General features: G+C 44.7%; 1 protein-coding gene across 2 annotated transcripts in view; it reads left to right on the top strand.

The window, feature by feature from the left end:
* Positions 1-24717, top strand: part of TBCEL (tubulin folding cofactor E like) — a 68444-nt gene that overhangs the window by 11802 nt on the left and 31925 nt on the right. Inside the window, exons 1-2 of one of the 2 annotated variants that reach the window (XM_044288855.1) lie at positions 14835-14958; positions 19391-19532. In XM_044288855.1, the coding sequence (XP_044144790.1) occupies positions 14872-14958; positions 19391-19532 (229 nt within the window). In that variant the 5' untranslated portion in view covers positions 14835-14871. Of the gene's footprint in view, positions 1-14834; positions 14959-19390; positions 19533-24717 lie in introns of those variants that run through there. The other variant, XM_044288856.1, reaches the window with a different exon arrangement.

A 24717-nucleotide genomic window follows, 5' to 3' on the forward strand; every position in this document is an offset into this window, starting at 1 on the left:
ACGACATCCATATATAAATTTTTCGCAAAATTTATTGTTGTACATGTCTTTGATTAAAAAAAAAATGTTTAGGTAAAAGAAAATCTATATATATATATTTTTTTTTTCTTACAAAGTCTCATATTCCACTAACTTGTGACAAAAAAGAAAAACTTCCATGAACTCACTATGCCCATCACGAAATACCTTGGGGTGTCTTCTTCCAAAATGGGGTCACTTGTGGGGTAGTTATACTGCCCTGGCATTCTAGGGGCCCAAATGCGTGCAAAGTAGTTTGAAATCAAAATGTGTAAAAAATGGCCTGTGAAATCCTAAAGGTGCTCTTTGGAATGTGTGCCCCTTTGCCCACCTAGGCGGCAAAAAAGTGTCACACATCTGGTATCGCCGTATTCAGGAGAAGTTGGGGAATGTGTTTTGGGGTGTCATTTTACATATACTCATGCTGGGTGAGAGAAATATCTCGGCAAAAGACAACTTTTCCCATTTTTTTATAGAAAGTTGGCATTTGACCAAGATATTTATCTCCATGGATCCGTAAAACACATGCGGCCGTCTGAATGGAGCCTTACAGGGGGGTGATCAATGACAGGGGGGTGATCAATGACAGGGGGGTGACCAATGACAGGGGGGTGATCAGGGAGTGTATATGGGGAGATCACCCCCCTGTCATTGATCACCCCCCTGTAAGGCTCCATTCAGACGTCCGTATGTGTTTTGCGGATCCGATCCATGCATCCGTGGATCCGTAAAACACATACAGACGTCTGAATGGAGCCTTACAGGGGGGTGATCAATGACAGGGGGGTGATCAGGGAGTCTATATAGGGTGATCAGGGGTTAATAAGTGACAGGCGGGGGGTGTAGTTTAGTGGTGTTTGGTGCTACTTACTGAGCTGCCTGTGTCCTCTGGTGGTCGATCCAAGCAAAAGGGACCACCAGAGGACCAAGTAGCAGGTATATTAGACGCTTCTAATATACCTGTTAGGGGTTAAAAAAATTGCATCTACAGCCTGCCTGCGAACGATCGCCGCTGGCAGGCTGTAGATCAGCTAATTTACCTCCGGTTCCTGTGAACGCGCGCGCCTGTGTGTCCTGTAGTTGTTAATGTCGCTGTAGGCCTCTTGGTCGCCTCCCAGACCAGTTTTCTTCTCGTCTTTTCATCAATTTTGGAGGGACGTCCAGTTCTTGGTAATGTCACTGTTGTGCCATATTTTCTCCACTTGATGATGACTAACAATGAGATCCCTCTGATGGTTGGGAAGCTCTCTGTGGACCATGGCTTTTGCTGTCGGGTGCGACTAAGAAAATTTCAGGAAAGACCAACTAGAGCAGCTGAACTTTATTTGGGGTTAATCAGAGGCACTATAAAGGATGGCCGGTGTATGCTGACTCCTATTTAACAGGATTGTGAATGTGATTGCTTAATTCTGAACACAGCTACATCCCAGGTTATAGTTTTTTTTTTTTTTCTTCCCTCCACCTAAAAGATTTCAGTTTGTTTTTCAATTGAGTTGTACAGTTTATAGGTCACATTAAAGGTGGGAAAAGTTCTGAAATGATTTATCTTTGTCTTATTTTTTTACATCACAGAAACCTGACATTTAAACAGGGGTGTGTAGACTTTTTATATCCACTGACCCTGTATACACTGTGCTGTACCCCATATACCTGTATACACTGGCCCTCCACCCTGTATACACTGTGCTGTACCCCATATACCTGTATACACTGACCCTGCACCCTGTATACACTGTGCTGTACCCCATATACCTGTATACACTGACCCTGCACCCTGTATACACTGTGCTGTACCCCATATACCTGTATACACTGGCCCTCCACCCTGTATACACTGTGCTGTACCCCATATACCTGTATACACTGGCCCTCCACCCTGTATACACTGTGCTGTACCCCATATACCTGTATACACTGGCCCTCCACCCTGTATACACTGTGCTGTACCCCATATACCTGTATACACTGGCCCTCCACCCTGTATACACTGTGCTGTACCCCATATACCTGTATACACTGGCCCTCCACCCTGTATACACTGTGCTGTACCCCATATACCTGTATACACTGACACTGCACCCTGTATACACTGTGCTGTACCCCAGATACCTGTATACACTGACACTGCACCCTGTATACACTGTGCTGTACCCCATATACCTGTATACACTGGCCCTCCACCCTGTATACACTGTGCTGTACCCCATATACCTGTATACACTGACACTGCACCCTGTATACACTGTGCTGTACCCCATATACCTGTATGCACTGACACTGCACCCTGTATACACTGTGCTGTACCCCATATACCTGTATACACTGACCCTGCACCCTGTATACACTATGCTGTACCCCATATACCTGTATACACTGACCCTGCACCCTGTATACACTGTGCTGTAGATGCTGGTGAGTGAAAGCCCTGTTCACCGCTCACTCCCCGGCCCGGGCCTCATTACATGGTGTGGGACTGTGGGACCACAAGGAGGCATTACCATAATGTGTGGGGGCAACACGGAGACATTATACTGTACAAGCCCCGTATAGTTAATGCCTCTTCGTAGCCTTTATAGGACAGACAGGGCAGTGCAAGTTGACGGAGGCTGTCACCAAATTTCCAGCATGTTTTCAGTGTTTTTTCCTTCTAAATTGGGGATTTATGGCAAATGTATATATATACCGTTATCATGATAAATTTCTTAATATCTTTATCGTGGGAGTATTTTTGATATCGCCCAACTCTAGGTGGGCACTGGCTCCGCTATTTTCAGAAGTCCCATAGCAGTGGATAGAAAAAATGCCATGAATGAGCAGTGGGCTCTTAAAGGGGTTGTCTCACCTCAAGATGCCACCAAGATCAGATAGGAGCAAGTCCCACCCCAGGGCCTCTCACCCTCTATAGAATAGAGCGTCCAATATTCAAGAGAGTGCTCCTCGCATGCATGGTCTTCCTCCATTTATTTCTATTGGAGCTATGAAAAGAGCTGAACAGCGCAATCAGCAATTTTCGTAAGTCCCATAGAACTGAATAGAGAGAGCACAGCGCATGCGTAGCCACCGCTCCAATGGAATCGGCGGAAGTAGACGACTATTTTTGGCACTCCCATAGAAATCAATAGAGGCTGGCCGCGCATGCGCGTTGCTCTCTCGTTCCCTATGGGATGTTCATCCTAGAAATAGGTGCCGGTCCCAGAGGTTGGACCAGCACCTATCTGACATTGGTGGCATATTCTTGCGGTATGCCAGCGATGAGGTGAGACGACCCATTTAAAGGGAATGACCTATTTTTTTAAATCAGGTTTTGATATTAAACAGATTTTTTTTTATCAGTCTTTGTAATTGTTTAATGTTAATTTTGTAAATTTTATTTTTTATTTTGCCATGTCACTATCTATATTTAAATAAAAATCTTAAAATCCTGCAATTTTCACACTGACCACTAGGCTTAAAATATCGATTTATCTCATTAGCCAGACTACGTCATCTGTGGGAGGCTGCCCCACATGTATGGAAGCGCCCACCTGCCGTATAATTGACAGGGCTGGACATCCCACCCGGCCCCTTTAATCTCCTGCCTGTTCAAATTCGGCATCGGGAGCAGCTATTGCGTATATGCTGCTACACGTCCTTGTGCAACCCACACATTTTTGCAGATCGCACACTTCATTTCTGTGGCGCCATGCACACATTGGTATGTTTTGTGGATCGTGTGGCCATTCCACAGATTATAGAACCAGATTGTGGAGCAGAGTAGTCCTTTCGATTGACAAAAATAAGAATGCACACAGAAGGTGTCTGTATTTTGCAGGTCTGTGATTTGCGGTCAAATATACGGACATGGTCATGGGCATGTAGACAAACTGAAGTGGCCATACCTCAGCCCACATCACCTGGCTATCCCAGTCACCAGTAACCACAGAGAACCGCACATGGTTACATTCATGATATTGAAAATCTCTGATTCAATTTGATCATACATTTGATGCGTTTTTTGGCCTTTTTTGCTTCTGCCACTGATATGGTGCCGGCCCAGATCCAGCTTCTTGTAGGTCGTCCTGATACAACCACCTTTCCTTCAGGTTCAGCACTAGTGTGCGTAAAATATTTTTACGGAGGGGACCAGAGGGAGGTAGAAGCAGCCAGCAGGACGCCATTTTTTTTTTTTTTAGCCTTTTACAGTGCCCCCTATTTTATTCTGTAGTGCAGTCATTGATGGGAGTCCCATGTCCTCTGTTACTCATGAGGACCTGGCGACAATCACCATTTTATTCTATGGGGAATCTGGAAACAGATAAGTGAGTAGTCAGACTGTGAATGTGTTTCATTTGTGTTCTTTGCATCTATTTTTGAGACCCTGAAGCTAATTTACGTCAATTTTTTTAAAGCCAATAACTATAGTGTAATGTGAGAATAGAATTTCGTTGTGTGTTACATGACAAGTCACTTATTAAAGTGTACCCGTACTTTTTACAAACTTTTGATATGTCATAGTGGCATGTTAAAGGGGTTCTCCCATGACTAATGTAAAAAATTCAAATCAGACATAATATAGTACAATCATACAGGACAATCTCTTTCTAACAAAGCTAGAACCAGCCCTGTACCTCACATGGATCCTGAGATCTCCACATTCATTGCTCTGCTAGATTTATATCAAGCTGACAGCTCAAGGGGAGTGTCTTCTCTGCTGCAGCTCAGGGGGCGTGTCTCAGCTCTCGCTATCACAGCTCAGGGGGCGTGTCTATGCTCTCCCTATCACAGCTCAGGGGGCGTGCCTCAGCTCTCCCTATCACAGCTCAGGGGGCGTGCCTCAGCTCTCCCTATCACAGCTCAGGGGGCGTGCCTCAGCTCTCCCTATCACAGCTCAGGGGGCGTGCCTCAGCTCTCCCTATCACAGCTCAGGGGCCGTGTCTCAGCTCTCCCTTTTACAGCTCAGGGGGCGTGTCTCAGCTCTCCCTATCACAGCTCAGGGGGCGTGTCTCAGCTCTCCCTATCACAGCTCAGGGGGCGTGTCTCAGCTCTCCCTATCACAGCTCAGGGGCCGTGTCTCAGCTCTCCCTATCACAGCTCAGGGGCCGTGTCTCAGCTCTCCCTATCACAGCTAAGGAGGCAGTTGAAGGATGAAACTGAGCATGTGCGGCCTTCTCAGTGAGCAGGACAAAGAAATAAGAAAAACCAACAAACACTAGGTGGCGCTATACAGATACATTTTATTGAATAGTTCAGTGGCTATGTGAAATGTTTAATTACATGAAATTACAAAAGTATTCAGATCCAGGGGCTGGTTTGAAAACTGTAGAATATTTTTCGTGGGACAACCCCTTTAAGGTTTTTATTGTTCGGAGTGGGAAGACCCCCATGATCGCTCGAATGAGACAAGAGAAGCGCTCACATGGAGGACTCATTCTTGTCGCTGTAGAGGAACTGAAAACGGGCTGATAGACTATTTCTATTAATCCCATCTCCAGCAGCCGCTTCTTTCTCCTCGTTTTAGTGATTGGTGGAGGTCTTAGCACTCAGAATTTAGGCCTCTTTCACACTTGCGTTGTCCGGATCCGGCGTGTACTCCACTTGCCGGAATTACACGCCGGATCCGAAAAAACGCAAGTGAACTGAAAGCATTTGAAGACGGATCCGTCTTCAAAATGCGTTCAGTGTTACTATGGCAGCCAGGACGCTATTAAAGTCCTGGTTGCCATAGTAGTAGTGGGGAGCGGGGGAGCGGTATACTTACAGTCCGCGCGGCTCCCGGGGCGCTCCAGAATGACGTCAGAGCGCCCCATGCGCATGGATGACGTGCCATGTGATCACGTCATCCATGCGCGTGGGGCGCCCTGACGTCACTCTGAAGCGCCCCGGGAGCCGCACGGACGGTAAGTATACTGCTCCCCCGCTCCCCACTACACTTTACCATGGCTGCCAGGACTTTAGCGTCCCGGCAGCCATGGTAACCATTCAGAAAAAGCTAAACGTCGGATCCGGCAATGCGCCGAAACGACGTTTAGCTTAAGGCCGGATCCGGATCAATGCCTTTCAATGGGGATTAATTCCGGATCCGGCCTTGCGGCAAGTGTTCAGGATTTTTGGCCGGAGCAAAAAGCGCAGCATGCTGCGGTATTTTCTCCGGCCAAAAAACGTTCCGGTCCGGAACTGAAGACATCCTGATGCATTCTGAACGGATTTCTCTCCATTCAGAATGCATTAGGATAAAACTGATCAGGATTCTTCCGGCATAGAGCCCCGACGACGGAACTCTATGCCGGAAGAAAAGAACGCAGGTGTGAAAGAGCCCTTAGTTAAACGTACAGGAACACTTTCAGTACAGTATTATATGAATAGTACTGCTCCCACTGACTCCAGATCAGTAATCTGACTGCCCGCAAATTGACAGTGGAATACATTGGGAGGTCTTCTTCTGGAGTCCTCGCCATAATGTACGCATGCTCATAAGCCCCCTCATTGTCCACTGACGGTTTGCGGATGCACAACAGGTGAACAGGCCTGAGTATCGACATATAATTTGTGATCCCAGGTCAGCCGCAGCATTACCGTTCATGTAGTACTGCAGTTAAAGGGGTATTCCCATCTCAGACATGGACATCAGTGCCCGATACATGCCTGTCAATGGATGGTAATATTCTTCTTTCGCTGTATGGTTTTGTATGAAGTACTATTCTGTCAATGTTTGGTAGTATTATTCTGGCATGGTATGGCAGTACTATTTATTGTCACTGTGTGATAGTATCATTCTGTTACTGTTTGGTAGTATTATTCTGGCACTGTATGACAGTACTATTTATTGTCACTGTGTGATAGTATCATTCTGTTACTGTTTGGTAGTATTATTCTGGCATTGTTATTCTGTCAATGTACACTAGTAATATTCTGTCAATGTATACTAGTATTCTGTCACTGTATGGTAGTATATGGGACCCACTTCTATCGCCAGAATGCCCCCCCCCACCCCTTCGAAGTGAAGATAGAGCAGCGTGCACGGCCATCCTCCGTTCACCACTATGAGAGATCCCAAATTTTCAAAACTCCTATAGCAGTGAATAGAGAGCACGCTGCAAAATCATACATTTATCACCGATCCACAGGACCTCCACCAATCACAAGAACCACTGGGACCCCGACCATGTTCTGCATTTGAATGGAGTGGTGGTCATGCATGCGTCCTGTTGCTCCATTCAAAGCCTGTGGGACTGTTAGACATAGCTCTCTCCATGAGTCTTAGGCTCCATTCACACATCCGCAATTCCATTCCGCATTTTGCGGGTCCGTAATTCCGATCCTGAAAAAAATAGAACATGAAATAGCGGACAAGAATAGGCATATTCTCTTAGTGCCAGCAATGTGCGGTCCGCAAAATGCGGAACGCACATTGCCGCTGTCCGTGTATAGGGCCATGTATAGTCTTAAAACCAATATTGCAACAACATCAGTGGCCAGGTCGATGTACCTTTGGTTGAAAAAGCTGGAGAACCGTTTGAGTAATAAAACTCCTAGGGACGAGATAATAGATTCAATTCCCTTATTAAAATCAGCAAATGGCTTCTTAGCAGATGCCTCAGCTGAAACAGTCCGGTTCTTAGCTAAAGATGCAGCATTATCTAATACCGCTAGGAGGGCACTCTGGATGAAATCCTGGACGGAGGATAAAACATCCAAAATGAAATTGTATTCAATAGCCTTTTCGGGAGAATATGTCTTTGGGCCTGTCCTGGACAAAATCCTAGAGAAGGCTACTGATAAAAAAAAAGGTTTCCCTGAGGAGAGGCCCCCTAGAAGGAAGTTGCCCTTTCATCCCCAGAATAACCAGGAAAGATCCTATCGGGGAAAAGGTAAAATGGGGCTCTGGAGTTACCAAAAAGGGGGTCACGGTAGAGGGTATCTCCTCAATCGCCAGAAAAAAAGTAGCGACAAACAATGACGCCAGGATAGGAGGGAGACTAAAAGATTTTGTTCCCCAATGGGAATCTGTAACTTCAAACCCCTGGGCCTTGAACATCATAAAAGAGGGTTGCCGAATAGAATTTTCCTCCCCCCCCCCCTCCAACAAGGTTCCACGTCACTTGTCATTCTTCAATAACCCAACTAAAAAAGTTCTGGGAAGGTGTTCAGGATCTCCTAAAGTTGGGAGTGGTAGTCCTGGTTCCTCAGTCTCAACTAAGGACAGGGCTGCTACTCAAATCTGTTCCTAGTTAAAAAGCCTAGAGGTTCTTATCAAACGATAATAAACTTAAAAGACCTAAACAAACATATAACCTACAGGAAATTCAAATCGGAGTCTCTGAACACTACTATCCCACTAATAAAAAAGAACGGGCTAATGTGTACGATCGATTTAAAGGATGTGTACTATCACGTTCTGATCAGAACTCAGTCGCAAAGGTTCCTAAGATTCGGCAATAAAAGTCCTATGGGAAATATAGTCCATTTTCAATTTGTTGCTCTTCCCTTCGGAATTTCATCTGCACCCAGGGTCTTCACCAAGCTGGTAGTGGAGTTGATAACTTTCCTGAGAACAGAAGGCTTAACAATAGTCCCCTATCTGGATGATTTTCTCATAGTATCAGACTCAGAACATCAAATAGAAACAGATCTAAATAGGTTTTGTCATCTTTTAGAAAGTCCAGGAGGGGTGATAAACCAAGGCAAATCGTGCCTACTACTGACAACAATGGTGAAATTCCTCGGTATTCTCCTAGACTCTGCAAAACAAACATCCTTTCTTCCAGCAGAAAGAATAGAAACTATACAAAGAACAACCAGGGAGTTTCTGAAAAGATCTTACTCCATCAGAGAAGCCATGAGTCTTTTAGGTCAAATGACATCCTGCATTATGGCGGTTCCCTGGTGTCAGATCCACTACAGAACTCTCCAAGCCTGGTTACTGAGGAACTGGAACATGTAAAAAAACTCTTCCCTCTGGTGGCTGATTTTAAAAAATTTGAAGAGAGGAGTAGTCTGGCAGAAAACACCATCCGTAGTGATCCACACCGATGCAAGCGGTACAGGATGGGGAGCAAAGGTCAACAAAAGCCTCTATCAGGGGGTCTGATCAGCAGAGATAGCAGTCCAGTCATCGAATTATCGAGAGCTCAGAGCAGTCTGAGAGACCTTAAAAGCAGCCTCGGAAGAATTAAAGGGCCAACACAAAACTTTTCTCAGACAATGTGACGACGGTATCCTACCTCAGACATCAGGAGGAACAAGGTCAGTAAGACTAGGAAATCTGTCAGGGAAAATATTTTCCTGGTCAGAAAGTACGGTGAAATCCGTCTCAGGCTGTACATCTAAAAGGGAGCAAAAATTTGGTAGCGGATTTCCTGAGCAGGAAGAAAATAGATCAAGGAGAATGGTCCTTAAACAGGCAGATATTCGACATGATAGTAAAAAGATGGGGTCGACCATCTATAGACCTGTTTGCCTCGAAAGAAAATGCCAAAGTCCCCCTGTTCTACTCTCTGAATCCAAGGGACAAACCCTGGGCAATAGACGCGTTCTCCTAGAGCTGGAATTGGGACCTCACTTATGCTTTTCCCCCATTTCAACTAATCCAGAGAGTAATACAGAAGGCCATGCAAGAGAGAGCAACTCTAATTTTAAGAACTCCATTTTGGCCAAAAAGGAGTTGGTTCTCTCTGCTGACGAGACTGACATCACAGGAACTATGGATCTTTCCCTTCAAGAAGGACATCTTCGTTCAGGGCCCGATCACGCATCCTCATGCAGAGTTCTTCAAACTAACGCCGTGGATCCTGAATCTGACATTTTAAGACGTAAAGGTCTATCAGAGAAAGTAATATCTACCCTTAAAGCAAGCAGTAAGAAGGTGACATCATCTACAGTTGCAAGAAAAAAGTATGTGAACCCTATGGAATGATATGGATTTCTGCACAAATTGGTCATAAAATGTGATCTGGTCTTCATCTAATGGCTCTTTCACACTTGCGTTGTCCGGATCCGGCGTGTACTCCACTTGCCGGAATTACACGCCGGATCCGGAAAAACGCGAGTGAACTGAAAGCATTTGAAGACGGATCCGTCTTCAAAATGCGTTCAGTGTTACTATGGCAGCCAGGACGCTATTAAAGTCCTGCTTGCCATAGTAGTAGTGGGGAGCGGGGGAGCGGTATACTTACAGTCCGTGCGGCTCCCGGGGCGCTCCAGAATGACGTCAGAGTGCCCCATGCGCATGGATGACGTGCCATGCGATCACGTCATCCATGCGCTTGGGGCGCCCTGAACGTCACTCTGGAGCGCCCCGGGAGCCGCACGGACGGCAAGTATACTGCTCCCCACTACACTTTACCATGGCTGCCAGGACTTTAGCGTCTTGGCAGCCATGGTAACCATTCAGAAAAAGCTAAACGTCGGATCCGGCAATGCGCCGAAACAACGTTTAGCTTAAGGCCGGATCCGGATTAATGCCTTTCAATGGGCATTAATTCCGGATCCGGCCTTGCGGCAAGTCTTCAGGATTTTTGGCCCGAGCAAAAAGCGCAGCATGCTGCGGTATTTTCTCCAGCCAAAAAACTTTCCGGTCCTGAACTGAAGACATCCTGATGCATCCTGAACGGATTTCTCGCCATTCAGAATGCATTAGGATAAAACTGATCAGGATTCTTCCGGCATAGAGCCCCGACGACGGAACTCTATGTCGGAAGAAAAGAACGCAAGTGTGAAAGAGCCCTAAGTCACAACAATAGACAGTCACAGTCTGCTTAAACTAATAACACACAAAGATTTAAATGTTACCATGTTTTTTTGAACACACCATGTAAAAATTCACAGTGCAGGTGGAAAAACTATGTGAACCCTTGGATTTAATAACTGGTTGAACCTCCTTTCTCAGAAATAACTTCAACCAAATGTTTTTTTTGGACAAGCAGTGGCTTCCTCTGTGGTATCCTCCCATGAAATCCATTCTTGTTTAGTGTTTTACGTATCGTAGATTCGCTAACAGGGATGTTAGCATATGCCAGAGACTTTTGTAAGTCTTTAGCTGACACTCTAGGATTCTTCTTCACCTCATTGAGCAGTCTGCGCTGCGCTCTTGTAGTCATCTTTACAGGACGGCCACTCCTAGGGAGTAGCAGCAGTGCTGAACTTTCTCCATTTATAAACAATTTGTCTTACCATGGACTGATGAATAGCAAGGCTTTTGGAGATACTTTTATAACCCTTTCCAGCTTTATGCAAGTCAACAATTCTTAATCGTAGGTCTTCTGAAGGCTCTTTTGTGCGAGGCATCATTCACATCTAGCAATGCTTCTTTTGAAATTCAAACCCAGAACTGTTGTGTGTTTTTTATAGGGCAGGGCAGCTGTAACCAACACCTCTAATTTCATCTAATTGATTGGACTCCAGTTGGCTGACACCTCACTCCAATTAGCTCTTGGAGATGTCATTAGTCTAGGGGTTCACATACTTTTTCCACCTGCACTGTGAATGTTTACATGGTGTGCTCAATAAAAACATGGTAACATTACATTTTTTGTGTGTAATTAGTTTAAGCAGACTGTGATTGTCTATTGTTGTGACTTAGATGAAGATCAGATCACATTTTATGACCAATTTGTGCAGAAATCCATATCATTCCAAAGGGTTCACATACTTTTTCTTGCAACTGTATTCACCTAAAAAAATGGGAAAAGTTATGTGCTTGGACAGGGGAAATAACACCTAATCATTCAGAACCTAATATTCCAAATATTCTTGACTTTCTTCAAAGAGGTCTGGAGTTGGGTCTTAGACCATCTACCTTGAAGGTTCAATATCAGCCCTGAGCGCCTTCTTCGACGCTGACTTGGTGGGCCATGGATGGATCAGAAGATTCGTTAAATCTGCATCTAGACTAAAGCCTTCATTTAGACCTTGAGTCCCTTCCTGGGATTTAAATACTGTCTTCATGGGACTTACAAACGGATCCTTTGGAACCACTGGAGGAAATGCTCCATGAAGTTTCTGTCTCAAAAATACGCTTTACTTATAGCTATCTCATCAGCCAGAAGGCTGGGTGAAATTCAGGCCCTCTCAATTCATGAACCCTAGCTCACTATACAAGACAACAGAATAGCCCTGAGGTTAGATCCAGGTTTCCTGCCAAAAGTAGTATCTGATTTCCATAGAGACCAAGAAATAGTGATACCTTCCTTTTGTACGAATCCTCAAATTCTAGAGACGGAATTTAATTCCCTTGACGTCAGGAGAACGGTCCTCAGATACTTAGAAGCCACCAAAGGGTTTCGATTAGTAGATAACCCGTTAGTCCAATTTTTGGGAAGAAATAAAGGGAAAGCTGTATCAAAGGCATCCACCGCTAGATGGATTAAACAAACCATTTCAGATTGTTACAGGATTCAGGGCCTTAATTGCCCCGTCGAAAAAAAAAAATGCACATTCCACCAGGGACATGTCATCATCATATGCAGAAAAAGCAGGTGCTTCTCTGGAGCAGATATGCAACCTGGTCCAGTATGAACCCCTTTGTAAAACATTACAGATTAGACCTGTCTAGGTCCTCGAAGCTATAATTTGGGCGTAAAGTCCTACAAGCCGTAGCCCACCCTTAATATTAGTGATCTGTTAGGTCTTTACTTGGTTGCCTTCGTGGTGAAGTGGAAAACTGGAATTAGTCTTACCAGTAATTCAGCTTCCATGAACCCACCATGACGGCACAATAACCCCCCCTCTCCCCCCCCCCAAAAAAAAGTATGAATACTTTAAAAAAAAATAATAAATAGTGGGTTATGGAGCACTGTAATCTAGTAACAGTGGTGGGAGGGGGAAATTTAACCTTTCTCTGTTCCTGCCCCTACAGAGGTCAGGGGTCGATATTTACTTGGTTGCCGTCATGGTGGATTCATAGAAACTGAATTACCGGTAAGACTAATTCAATTTTTATGCAAATCGGATGCGAAACCATTCATTTCAATGGGGCCGCTCAAAAAAAGTTGAACATGTCCTATTTTTGTCTGTTTTGCAAACAAGAATAGGCATTTCTAACAAAGAAGAGGATGTGAGGATCCACGTGTTTTGCAGATCTGTTATTTGTGGACTGCAAGAACTATACGATGCAGTCGTGTGCATGAGGCCTTAGGCCTCATGCACACGACAGTATTTTTTCACGGTCCGCAAAAACGGGGTCCGTAGGTCCGTGATCCGTGACCGTTTTTTCGTCCGTGGGTCTTCCTTGATTTTTGGAGGATCCACGGACATAAAAAAAATCCGTTTTGATGTCCGCCTGGCCGTGCGGAGCCAAACGGATCCGTCCTGAATTACAATGCAAGTCAATGGAGATGGATCCGTTTGACGTTGACACAATATTGTGCAATTGCAAACGGATCCGTCCCCCATTGACTTTTAATGTAAAGTCAGGAGTCCCTTTATACCATCGGATCGGAGTTTTCTCCAATCCGATGGTATATTTTAACTTGAAGCGTCCCCATCACCATGGGAACGCCTCTATGTTAGAATATACTGTCGGATATGAGTTACATGTGAAACTCAGATCCGACAGTATATTCTAACACAGAGGCGTTTCCATGGTGATGGGGACGCTTCAGGTTAGAATATACAAAAAAACTGTGTGCATGACTGCCCCCTGCTGCCTGGCAGCACCTGCCAGGCAGCAGGGGGCAGTCATGCACAACGTTTTTTTGTATATTCTAACCTGAAGCGTCCCCATCACCATGGGAACGCCTCTGTGTTAGAATATACTGTCGGATCTGAGTTTTCACAAAGTGAAAACTCAGCTCTCAAAAAGCTTTTATGCAGACGGATCTTCAGATCCGTCTGTATGAAAGTAACCTACGGCCACGGATCACGGACACGGATGCCAATCTTGTGTGCATCCGTCTTCTTTCACGGACCCATTGACTTGAATAGGTCCGTGAACCGTTGTCCGTCAAAAAAATAGGACAGGTCCTATTTTTTTGACGGACAGGATACACGGATCACGGTCTCGGCTGCAAAACGGTGCATTTTCCGATTTTTCCACGGAAAGTCAATGGGTCAGCGAAAAAAAACGGAAAACTGCACAACGGTCACGGATGCACACAACGGTCGTGTGCATGAGGCCTTATACTGAGTGCGTGCAAGCACCTGAGTGAGGTGGACTGAGAAAGAAATAAAAGAACAAACAGCAGGTGGCGCTATACGGCTACATTTTATTGAATAACTCACTGGCTATACTAAGTTTTTAATTACATGCAATTACAAAAGTATTTCGATCCAGGTGCTGGTTTGACAAATGTATAATATTTTTCGTGGGACAAGCCCTTTCACTTTAACTGCCTGTACTGTATTGTGCAGCACGAAAAAAGATGTGTGTAAAACACGTCATGTGCCTATACCCTAATGGAGGGCGACTGGGGCTGATAACTGGTCCGTCCACTATTCGGGCTGTCAGATGAGTTTCCATATTTACATCTTCCTCGTGAGCTGTTGAATTCAATGCTGAAATTCCATCCTGAAAGGTGATCCAGATACATGCTGTAGGTCTGTGAGCAGCTTTGTGTGGCGGTTTTATTTATTTATTTTTTTGCATTTTGCATTTGCTGCTCTTTCCTGTTTTATTAGTCTTTATAGCAGGAAGGTCATCGATTTGCACTTTGGTCTGTACCGGTATGAGTGATCTTCATGATCAGCGCAGACCCTTGTGTCCCGTTCAGGGGGGCAGCTGCAGGCAGTATCTGCTCTTTGTGCAGGTAGCCAGGAAGCTGAAGGGAGGGGGCGGCTGCAGGAGGCTGAAGGGAGCGTGACGTCATTGTTTTGGCTTCTCCATGGTAACCACAGATCCTTATTTACTCTGCATGAGCTTCAACTGCCAAATTCAGATACATGAACACCAGCGTCTCAGCTGCAGGGTGGCCCGGAGCTCTACCGCACACAATGTGGTCCTGGTTAGAAGTCCTGTCCTGGAATATGGTGAGTCACAAGAGCTTGCACTCACTTCTCGGGAGACCTTCTCTCGTAACACACGAGTAAACACTCGGGGAAAGTGACTGCTGACATTTTTTGCAACTAGATACGTCATTTCCTTGGACCGGTTTACTGTTTGTGTAGTGGGGGGTAGAAGGGTCACTCGCTGAACTCCGGTCCGATCACATATTCTCCGCTAGTTCTGTTAGGGCCCCTTTTGTTTTTTACGTACTGTACCTGAAATGGCATGTCACCACTTGCAAGCATTTGATGGTAGTTTTCCGTAGTAGTCAGGTAAAATTCAGGAGGTGTATCTGGAGTGTAATTGGCGCTGTTTATGCCACCAACAAGACCGTTTTTCAGCCACTGCATGCTCTACTGATGTGTCGCTGATTCTACTGTGGATTTTGCCATGTGAATCTAGACTAACGCATTTTAGAGTGGCATTTTAGACAGAAAAAAACACCATTGCTTCAACATGCTGCGTTTAAAAATAAAAATAAAAAAAATAACCCCCACCAGAGACGCAAAAAAACTACCAGATAAAAAAAAAAAGCCAGTAGCAAGAAAACACTTGTGTGTCCTACTCCAACTGCAACTACAGCTCCCAGCATGCACACTTACTAGGTTGTTCTTGTAAGGCCTCATGCACACGGCTGTTGTTTTGGTCTGCATCTGAGCTGCAGTTTTGGCGGCTTGGATGCGGACCTATTCACTTCAATGGGCCGCAAAAGATGCGGACAGCACTCCGTGTGCTGTCCGCATCCGTTGCTCCGTTCTGCGGCCCCACAAAAAAATATAACATGTCCTATTCTTGTCCGCGCTTTGCGGACAAGAATAGGCAGTTATATTAAAGGCTGTCCGTGCCGTTCCGCAAATTGCGGAACGTGGACGGACGCCATCCGTGTTTTGCGGATCTGCAATTTGCGGACCGCAAAACACACCATGGCCGTGTGCATGAGGCCTAACTCCCATAGAAGTGAAAGGAGGATTCTGGGATTTGTAGTTTCAGAACAGCTGGAGCACCAGAGGTTGCTGATCCCTGACATAGACTTTCAGCTGACCTCAGGAGCTGCTGTTTATTACAGCAAAAAAAAAAAAATGCTAGTGGAAAAAAAGCCTTAAAAAACACAAAATTGCAGAAAAGTGCCCTAAAAAAAAACTATGTATGAACCCATTCTTAGACCTGTTCACATTTTTCACATTTCCGTTTTTCACTGACTTTTGTTGTCTGCATTTTTAGCAGACAGTACACATGCCATTGATTTTAATGTGTTTGTTCACGCATCAGTGGTGTTTTCCACTGACCATGTCAGTAAGAAAATCACGGAGACATGCAGTACTTTGGTCCGTGATGTGGGCCAAACACGCCCAATATAATCTATGTGTCGGTGTGCTACATCCGTGTTTGGTCTGTTTTTCACTGACCACTGATAGGAGATGCTTTGGAAATTGATGTTAACGGGCTCCTTTTCACCTTGAGGACTAGGCCATTTTTTGCAAATCTGACCAGTGTCACTTTATGTGTGAATAACTTTAAAACTCTTTTATTTATCCAGACAAAAATGACCCCATTCTATAAACTACACCCCTCAAAACTGATTTTACAAACGTTGTTAACCCTTTAGGTGTTCCACAACAGTTAATGGCAAATGGAGATAACATTTTAGATTTTCCATTTTTTGGCAAATTTTCCAATCAATTTTTTCCAGTAACAAAGCAAGGGTTAACAGCCAAACAAAACTCAATATTTATTGCCCTGATTCTGTAGTTTGCAGAAACACCCCATATGTGGTAGTAAACTTCTGTACGGGCATACGGCAGGGCACAGAAGGAAGGGACCGCCATATGGTTTTTGGAAGGCAGATTTTGCTTGATTGGTTTATTTACACCATGTCCCATTTGAAGCCCCCCTGATGCACCCCTAGAGTAGAAACTTCCAAAAAGTGACCCCATTTTGCGGGATGAGATGTCGGTTTGATTGGCACATTTTGGTCGCTTGCTATTACACTTTTTGTGATGTAAGGTGACAAAAATGGCTTTTGGACACCGTATTTATATATTTTTTTGCTGTGTTCACCTGAGGGGTTAGGTCATGTGTTATTTTTATAGAGCAGGTTTTTACGGACGTGGCGATGCCTAATATGTATACTTTTTTTTATTTATTTTACTTTAACACAATAACAGCATTTTAGAAAAATAAAATAAAATCATGTTTTAGTGTCTCCATAGTCTGAGAGACATATTTTTTTTTAACTTTTTGGGCGATTGTCTCGTGTAGGCGCTTATTTTTTGCGGGATGAGGTTTTTGGGAAGTAAGGTGGGCAAAATTTGAATTTCATCATAGTTTTTATTTTTATTTTTTTATGGCGTTCACCGTGCGGGGTAAAGTAACATGACCGTTTCATAGATCAGGTCATTACGGACGCGGTGATGTCAAAATGTAGTACATTTTATTTTTTATATTTTTTATAAATGTGATAAATGTGTTTATAAGATTTTCCAGATATCATAAGACACCTTCACTGGTCTTGTAGAGTTCTCCTCCTTGTCCGGTCTGGTCTGGGGGTACAAGGGGGACCTTAAAGGTAACCTGTCACCTCCAAACAAACATCCCAAGCCACCAGCAGTACCAGACAATAGCCTAGCAGCATGTTTCCGACGATAATTTTCTTCCTGCAGGCCGATGCGGCTAAAGCTCAGAAAACGTTCCTTAATCCCCTGCCGGCGCGCTTCTCTAGTCATGCTGGAAGTCAAGGGGGCAGGGGCCTCCTTGCTTCAAGTCAAGATAACCACGCCCCCTTCCGTGCCCCTTCGCTGTGACTGACAGACGGCAGTTCGGCATAAGCGCTGTCAGTCACAGCGAAGGGGCACGGAAGGGGGCGTGGTTATCTTGACTTGAAGCAAGGAGGCCGCTGCCCCATTGACTTCCAGCATGACTAGAGAAGCGCGCCGGCAGGGGATTAAAGAACGTTTTCTGAGCTTTAGCCGCATCGGCCTTCAGGAAGAAAATTATCGTCGGAAACACGCTGCTGGCTACTGTCTGGTACTGCTGATGGCTTGGGATGGTTTTTGGAGGCGACAGGTTCTCTTTAACAGTATTCGGCAGGTGGTTTTTATGTTATGGCAGATCAGTGTATGGCGTTGGCTTGTACTACATCTGTTTCCATATACAAGTAAAGCTTTTCCATTTCAGTGCACACCAATGTTTATTTGCAGACGAGCTTTGTCTCAGATGTTCTCTTTACAGCAAGAAAAAAATCAATGAAGCAAACAAGATATACCACATCCCCCATTAGTTCTCTGCTACTGACATCCCTGAACATGGAGGAGGAAGGTAGAAATAGCATATAACGCCTAATGGCATCCTCCCTCACAGTATCTCTGCTTGACTGTAAGGGCTCCTGCACAGGACGGTATTTCTCTTCCTTGTGTTAAAGGAGTTATCCGATATCTAAAATATTCCCCCCAATGCCCGGGCCTCTTGTATGGATTATACCTACCTGCTCCTCTGCAGCCACGTTCCTCCGGATCCCTGCACGGCCGCCGCTGCATCTCCCTGTCGCTCGGATGAAAAAACATCTGGTGACAGGAGGAGCAGCCAATAGCAGGCTGTGATGGGATGAGCCCCCTTGAGTCTCGTTTTGCTCATTGCATTGGGTAATCCGCAGCACCTTTATACCGCCAGATAATCGCTAATGAGATTTCCTATAAATGCTCGTTAGCAATTATCTGGCAGATTCACGGCCTGTGTAAATGGGCCTTTACCCGTTTTTAAAACAGCACACTGACCCATACAGGTCAATAAAGCTTTTCACACAGTAAATCCATGTAGCCGATCCAAGAATCTCACTGTAGGCCCTATTTTTATCTGATTTTGTGGAACGAGAATAGCCCTTCCTGTTGGTGAGAGTGAGAAAACAAAATGCGCACAGACAGGGGGGAGGAAGTACAGAGAGACAGAGACACGTGCTGCCCATCGACATCTATTGACAGGGGAGGGGTGAGAAGAAGGTTGGAAATGCAGAGAGACACACACAGACATGCTGCCCTTTGATGTCTATGGAGATGGGAGTGGTGAGGAGGAGGAAGTGCACACAGACACAAAGAGACATGCTGCCCATAGAAGTCTATAGAGAGGGGAGGAGGGAGGAAGTGTGCAAAGAAGCAAACACATGCTGCCCAAAGAAGTATATAGAGAAGGGAGGATTAGGGAGCTGCTAGAGGGAGAAATGGCATTTTTCTGCTAAGATATGTTACAAAGTTTCTTATATTCACCTGTACTATTAAGTTGTGCAAAGTTTGTTGAAAATACACTGACCATTTAAGCAACATCACTGGGGCAGTTTATTCCACACATTGTGTCATGGAAAAGTCAAGGTGCAGAACGTTTAGTTTTAAGCATAGTCTGTAATACTATGTACCATTGTTCTTCTAGGAAACAGAGATGGAACCACCTTGTGGTCGGAGTTTCATGCAGATGCTGTGTGAGAAGTACAGCCCAGAAAACTTCCCATACAGGAGGGGTCCAGGTGCTGGAGTGCATGTTCCCCCAGGGCCACAAGTGTCACCAATGAAAGGTAACAGATGATGTTGCAGTGACCCAATGGATCACTGATAAAAGGGTTAAGGCTATAATGCTATGGTTCACTGCTAAAGTAATGTTATGCATCACTGTTAATGCTGTTAAAATCTTTACTGAGTTGATCTGTGCACTATGTTTCCCAAATGTCTATGTATGGGTGGGGGATAACTATCAGATCGGTGGGGGTCCTACTGCTAGGACCCCACCAATCACTAAAATGGTAGCCCTGTACCGTGTGGAGCCCCCTGAGATGAACAGAGCGCTGGGTTGGACATGCACAGCGCTGCTCCAGTCATTTCTATGGGAAAGCCGAAGATAGCCATGTACAGCTCTCCCATAGCAATTATATTTACAGAAGGTTCAGGACCAATTTAAACCCGTGCTGGACTACGACAGTAAAAAAGGTAACACACGCATATGGCTTCAGACTTTACTGCACGTGGTTATGGTTAATTGCTTCAGCCGCCACGTCACACTTATGAGGACTGCTTATTCGATCTAGGACTGCACCCTATAGTTAGGCACTGCTGAAAGTTTGAGAGATTGCACACATTTGGTCAATTTGGGGAGATTGCTAGTACTTATACAAAGAGACTAAGGGATGACAACCATCATTAGGGCCTCCTGTTATATACAAGCAAAAGGGAAAAGCAGGCCTGGTTATTGCCTCCACCATCTGCCGGCCTTTTGCCTACCCTCCTGCCTTGCACCCTGCTACACATCCACCTAACGTCAAGCCACCACTAGGGTGTGCCTCAAAGGGAAGAAGGGTTGCACCCCTCCGACCATTGCACATGCGGCCTGGTGAAGCGCTGGAGAGAGGGATTAGCAAACATGAAGATTACAACCACCCTCGCCGCCACCACTCCTAACCTCCTCTCCAACACTCCACCTCCACGCCTCCCCTGCAGTCCAATGTGCGGCAGTGTGATTAAATATTAATCTGCATTTTTCCTATTTATCTTTTCCAATTTTCTGTGTACAAAATGGTGCACTGCAGCTGCCAAGCTACAGAACAAGTGACTGTATTATATACAGTAAGGTCCATATATATTTGGACACTGACACAAATGTTGTTTTTATTACCTGTTTACTAAAACATATTCAAGTTATAGTTATATAATGGACATGGACATAAAGTCCAGACTTTTAGCCTTCATTTTAGGGTATCCACATTAAAATTGTATGAAGAGTTTAGGAGTTTCAGCTTCTTTACATGTGGCACCCTGTTTTTAAAGGGACCAAAAGTAATTGGATAATTGACTCAAAGGCTGTTTCGTGGGCAATTCCTTCATTATTTAATTTTTAATTAAGCACATAAAAGGCCTGGAGTTGATTTGAGGTGGGGTGCTTGCATTATGAAGATTTTGATGATAAGTAAACATGCGGTCAAAGAAGCTCTCCATGCAGGTGAAACAAGCCACGCTTCATCTGCGAAAACAGAAAAAACCCATCCGAGAAATTGCTGCACTATTAGGAGTGGCAAAATCTACAGTTTGGTACATCCTGAGAAAGAAAGCACTGGTGACCTCAACATTGCAAAAAGACCTGGACGCCCACGGAAGACAACAGTGGTGGATGATGGCAGAATAATTACCATGGGCAAGAGAAACCCCTTCACAACAGCCAAACAAGTGACCAACACTCTCCAGGATATAGGGTATCAATATCCAAATCTACCATAAAGAGAAGACTGCATGAAAGTAAATACAGAGGGTCCACTGCACGGTTCAGCCACTCATAAACATCAATAATAAGAAGGATAGATTGGACTTTGCTGAAAAACATCTTAAAAATCCAGAACACTTCTGGAAGAACATTCTCTGGACAGATGAAACCAAGATCAACCTTTACCAGAATGATGGAAAGAAAAAAGTATAGCGAAGGCATGGCATAGCTCATGATCCAAAGCATACCACATCATCTGTAACAACATGGCGGAGGCAGTGTGATGGCTTGGGCAGGCATGGCTGGCGGTTGCACTGGGTCCCTAGTGTTTATTGATGATGTGACACAGGACAGAAGCAGCCGGATAAATTCTGGGGTTTTCAGAGACATACTGTGTGCTCAAATCCAGCCAAACTGATTGGTCGGCGTTTCGTAATACAGATGGACAATGACCCAAAACATAAAGTCAAAGCAACCCAGGAGTTAATTAAGGGTCCATTCACACGTCCGAAGTGTTTTGCGGATCCGCAAAACTCCAGGCCGGCACCCCAATAGAAATGTCTATTCTTGTCTGCAGCTGCGGAGAAGAATAGGACATGTTCTATTTTTTTCCGGAGCTGCGGACCGGAAGTTCGGGGCCGTGCTCCAGAAATGCGGATGCAGACAGCACACTGTGTGCTGTCCACATCTTTTCCGGCCCCGTTGAAAATGAATAGGTCCACACCCGTTCAGCATAATTGCGGAACGGATACAGACCCATTCAACGGATGTGTTAATGGGCCCTAAAGCAAAGAAGTGGAATGTTCTTGAATGGCCAAGTCAGTCACCGGATCTGAACCCAATAGAACATTTCACTTGTTAAAGACTAAACTTCAGACAGAAAGGCCACAAACAAACAGCAACTGAAAACCGCGGCAAGTAAAGGCCTGGCAGAGCATTAAAGAGGAGGAAACCCAGCGTCTGGTGATGTCCATGAGCTCAAGACTTCAGGCAGTCATTGCCAACAAAGGGTTTTCAGCCAAGTATTAGAAATGAACATTTTATTTACAATTATGTAATTTGTCCAATTACTTTTGAGCCCCTGAAGTGAAGGGATTGAGTTTAAAATATGCTTTAGTTCCTCACATTTTTATGCAATCATTTTTTGTTCAACCCACTTACTTAAAGCTGAAAGTCTGAACTTCAACCGCATCTGAATTGTTTTGTTCAAAATCCATTGTGGTAATGTACAGAACAAAAATAGAAAACTGTTGTCTCTGTCCAAATATATATGGACCTAACTGTCTATCCTATGAACTGTGTGGTCCTTAGAGATAGTACTGTGCAGGCAGATAACTGAACCCAACCAGTTAAAGGGGTTTTCAAATCTTTACAAATTATATTCAAGTGGTTTATATGCACTAAGATTAGTTACGTAGAATTTATCGCTGAGATGCCTCTGTAAACCCGTCCTACATGCAGTCACATCACCTGGTGTTTCTCATCTACTTGTGTGACCTCTCGTACTCAGAACTCATGGTTATCTCCCTTCTCCCACTCCCTATAGCATGAGACATCACATGCCTCTTATCTCCACTGCTCCCTGCATTTCCCCTGCCTCTCTGTCTTTGGATGGGGAATGCATTACATGCTGGACAGCACATTGCACAATGCTCATTGAGCGGCAGTGCAGATCTGTGTTTTATGTGAAGCTAATGAGTAATTTCAGCACTATTTTGTACCCTGTGATGGAGGGACATGCAGCCAACTGCAAAGAGAGTCAATGTTTGTGAGAAGGGAGAGAAATCATGGGAAATATAGTCCTTCACATTAGTAATCCCACCAAAAGCAAGCCCTGGCAGTATCAAAACAAAGGTGCAGTAATGAACTAGGCTAGATAATGAAAAAATAACTACTTCTGATCTACGTGGCATCATCTGGTGAGTCTTCAGATACATGCAGGTACTTTTCTATAGTTGTAGATGCTCAGAAACCCTTTTAATTTACTGGCTGTTCTGGCAGAGGAATAGCCTGTCGGAGTTCATCATATTTGGCATAGCCGGATAGTGCCAGAGCACCAATGGACCCCATTGACTAGAATGGGATCCAGCTGGTTTCTGCCATGAGTGATGGGATTTGGCTGGACAAAAAACTATTGCTGCTCTAGTTTTTGTCCTACCGAATCCCAGCACTCATCCTGGGAACCGGGCGGATCCCTGCCGGGACCCATTATATTCAATGGGCTCTGTTGGTGAACGGCAGTATCCGGTCATCTTTGGCAGGCTGTTCCAGCAGAGGCTTTAACTCGTATGTGAACGTAGCCTAATATTTACAATATGGGTACATTCAATTGTGTAGGCAGCATTTTCGAGGGCTGCAAGGTCGCATCATGTATAGTCACTGTGCAAGATGGAGTCGGTGCATTCTCTAATATACATGGGTTCTTGCAGACAGTATAAGAATTGATTGTGTTGTATTACTGCACAGTGTAATATTAAATAACCAGTAGGGGGCAGCATTATATCATCTATGGAAGGATATCTTGTGGTACAATGTAACCGGGGCTTGCTTATAGCATTGCACTCACATATATTGTCTATATTTAATTACCATCCCTTCTAACACTTCTGCCCTCAAGAGGGGTAATTGACCCTTTCATTATAATTCATGGGAGCTTTGCTGAAGAGGCCCTCCCTTTTAAGTTGATGGGAGATGTTGCTGCAATCTTAACTTTAATGGAACATTGGAGGCAAAACATACAGATTCCAAGAACATCACCAATGAGAAACTGTCATGGGTTCTTCACCCCAGGCCTTGCACTAGGTATTAAATGGTTATTCGTTTTGCCTGGAGTGTTCCTTTAAAGGAAACCTGTCACCGGGATTTTGGGTATAGAGCTGAGGACATGGGTTGCTAGATGGCAGCTAGCACATCTGCAATATCCAGTCCCCATAGCTCTGTGTGCTTTTATTGTGTAAAGAAAACGATTTGATACATATGCAAATTACCCTGAGATGAGTCCTGTACGTGAGATGAGTCAGGGACCGGACTCATCTCAGGTTAATTTGCATATGTATCAAATCAGTTTTTTTACACAATAAAAGCACACAGAGCTATGGGGACTGGGTATTGTGGATGTGCTAGCGGCCATCTAGCAACCTATGTCCCCAGCTCTATACACAAAATCCAGATGACAGGTTCCCTTTAAGTGCTAAAATGTACAGGTATGTCCAAGACAAGTTGGAACACTAAAGGGATTCTGTCACCTCTTTTTACCCTATAGAGCTGCGGACATGCACGGCTAGATCGCCGCTAGCATGTCCGCAATATACCTGTCCTATAGGGCTGTGTGCTTTTATTGAGTGTAAAAAATGATTTTATATATATGTAAATCAGCCTGGTAAGGAGCCCAAGGGGCTGCACTAACCATTCTGGAGCCCAGCCATGCCCCCTGTGAAGGAGCCCAGCACCGCCTGCATCCAGGAATATCCTCCTGGCTCACGAAGTCAGATTGCCGTAATCTCGCGGTGCAG

Source organism: Bufo gargarizans, chromosome 4, assembly GCF_014858855.1.
Source record: "Bufo gargarizans isolate SCDJY-AF-19 chromosome 4, ASM1485885v1, whole genome shotgun sequence".
Classification (NCBI taxonomy): Eukaryota; Metazoa; Chordata; class Amphibia; order Anura; family Bufonidae; genus Bufo; species Bufo gargarizans.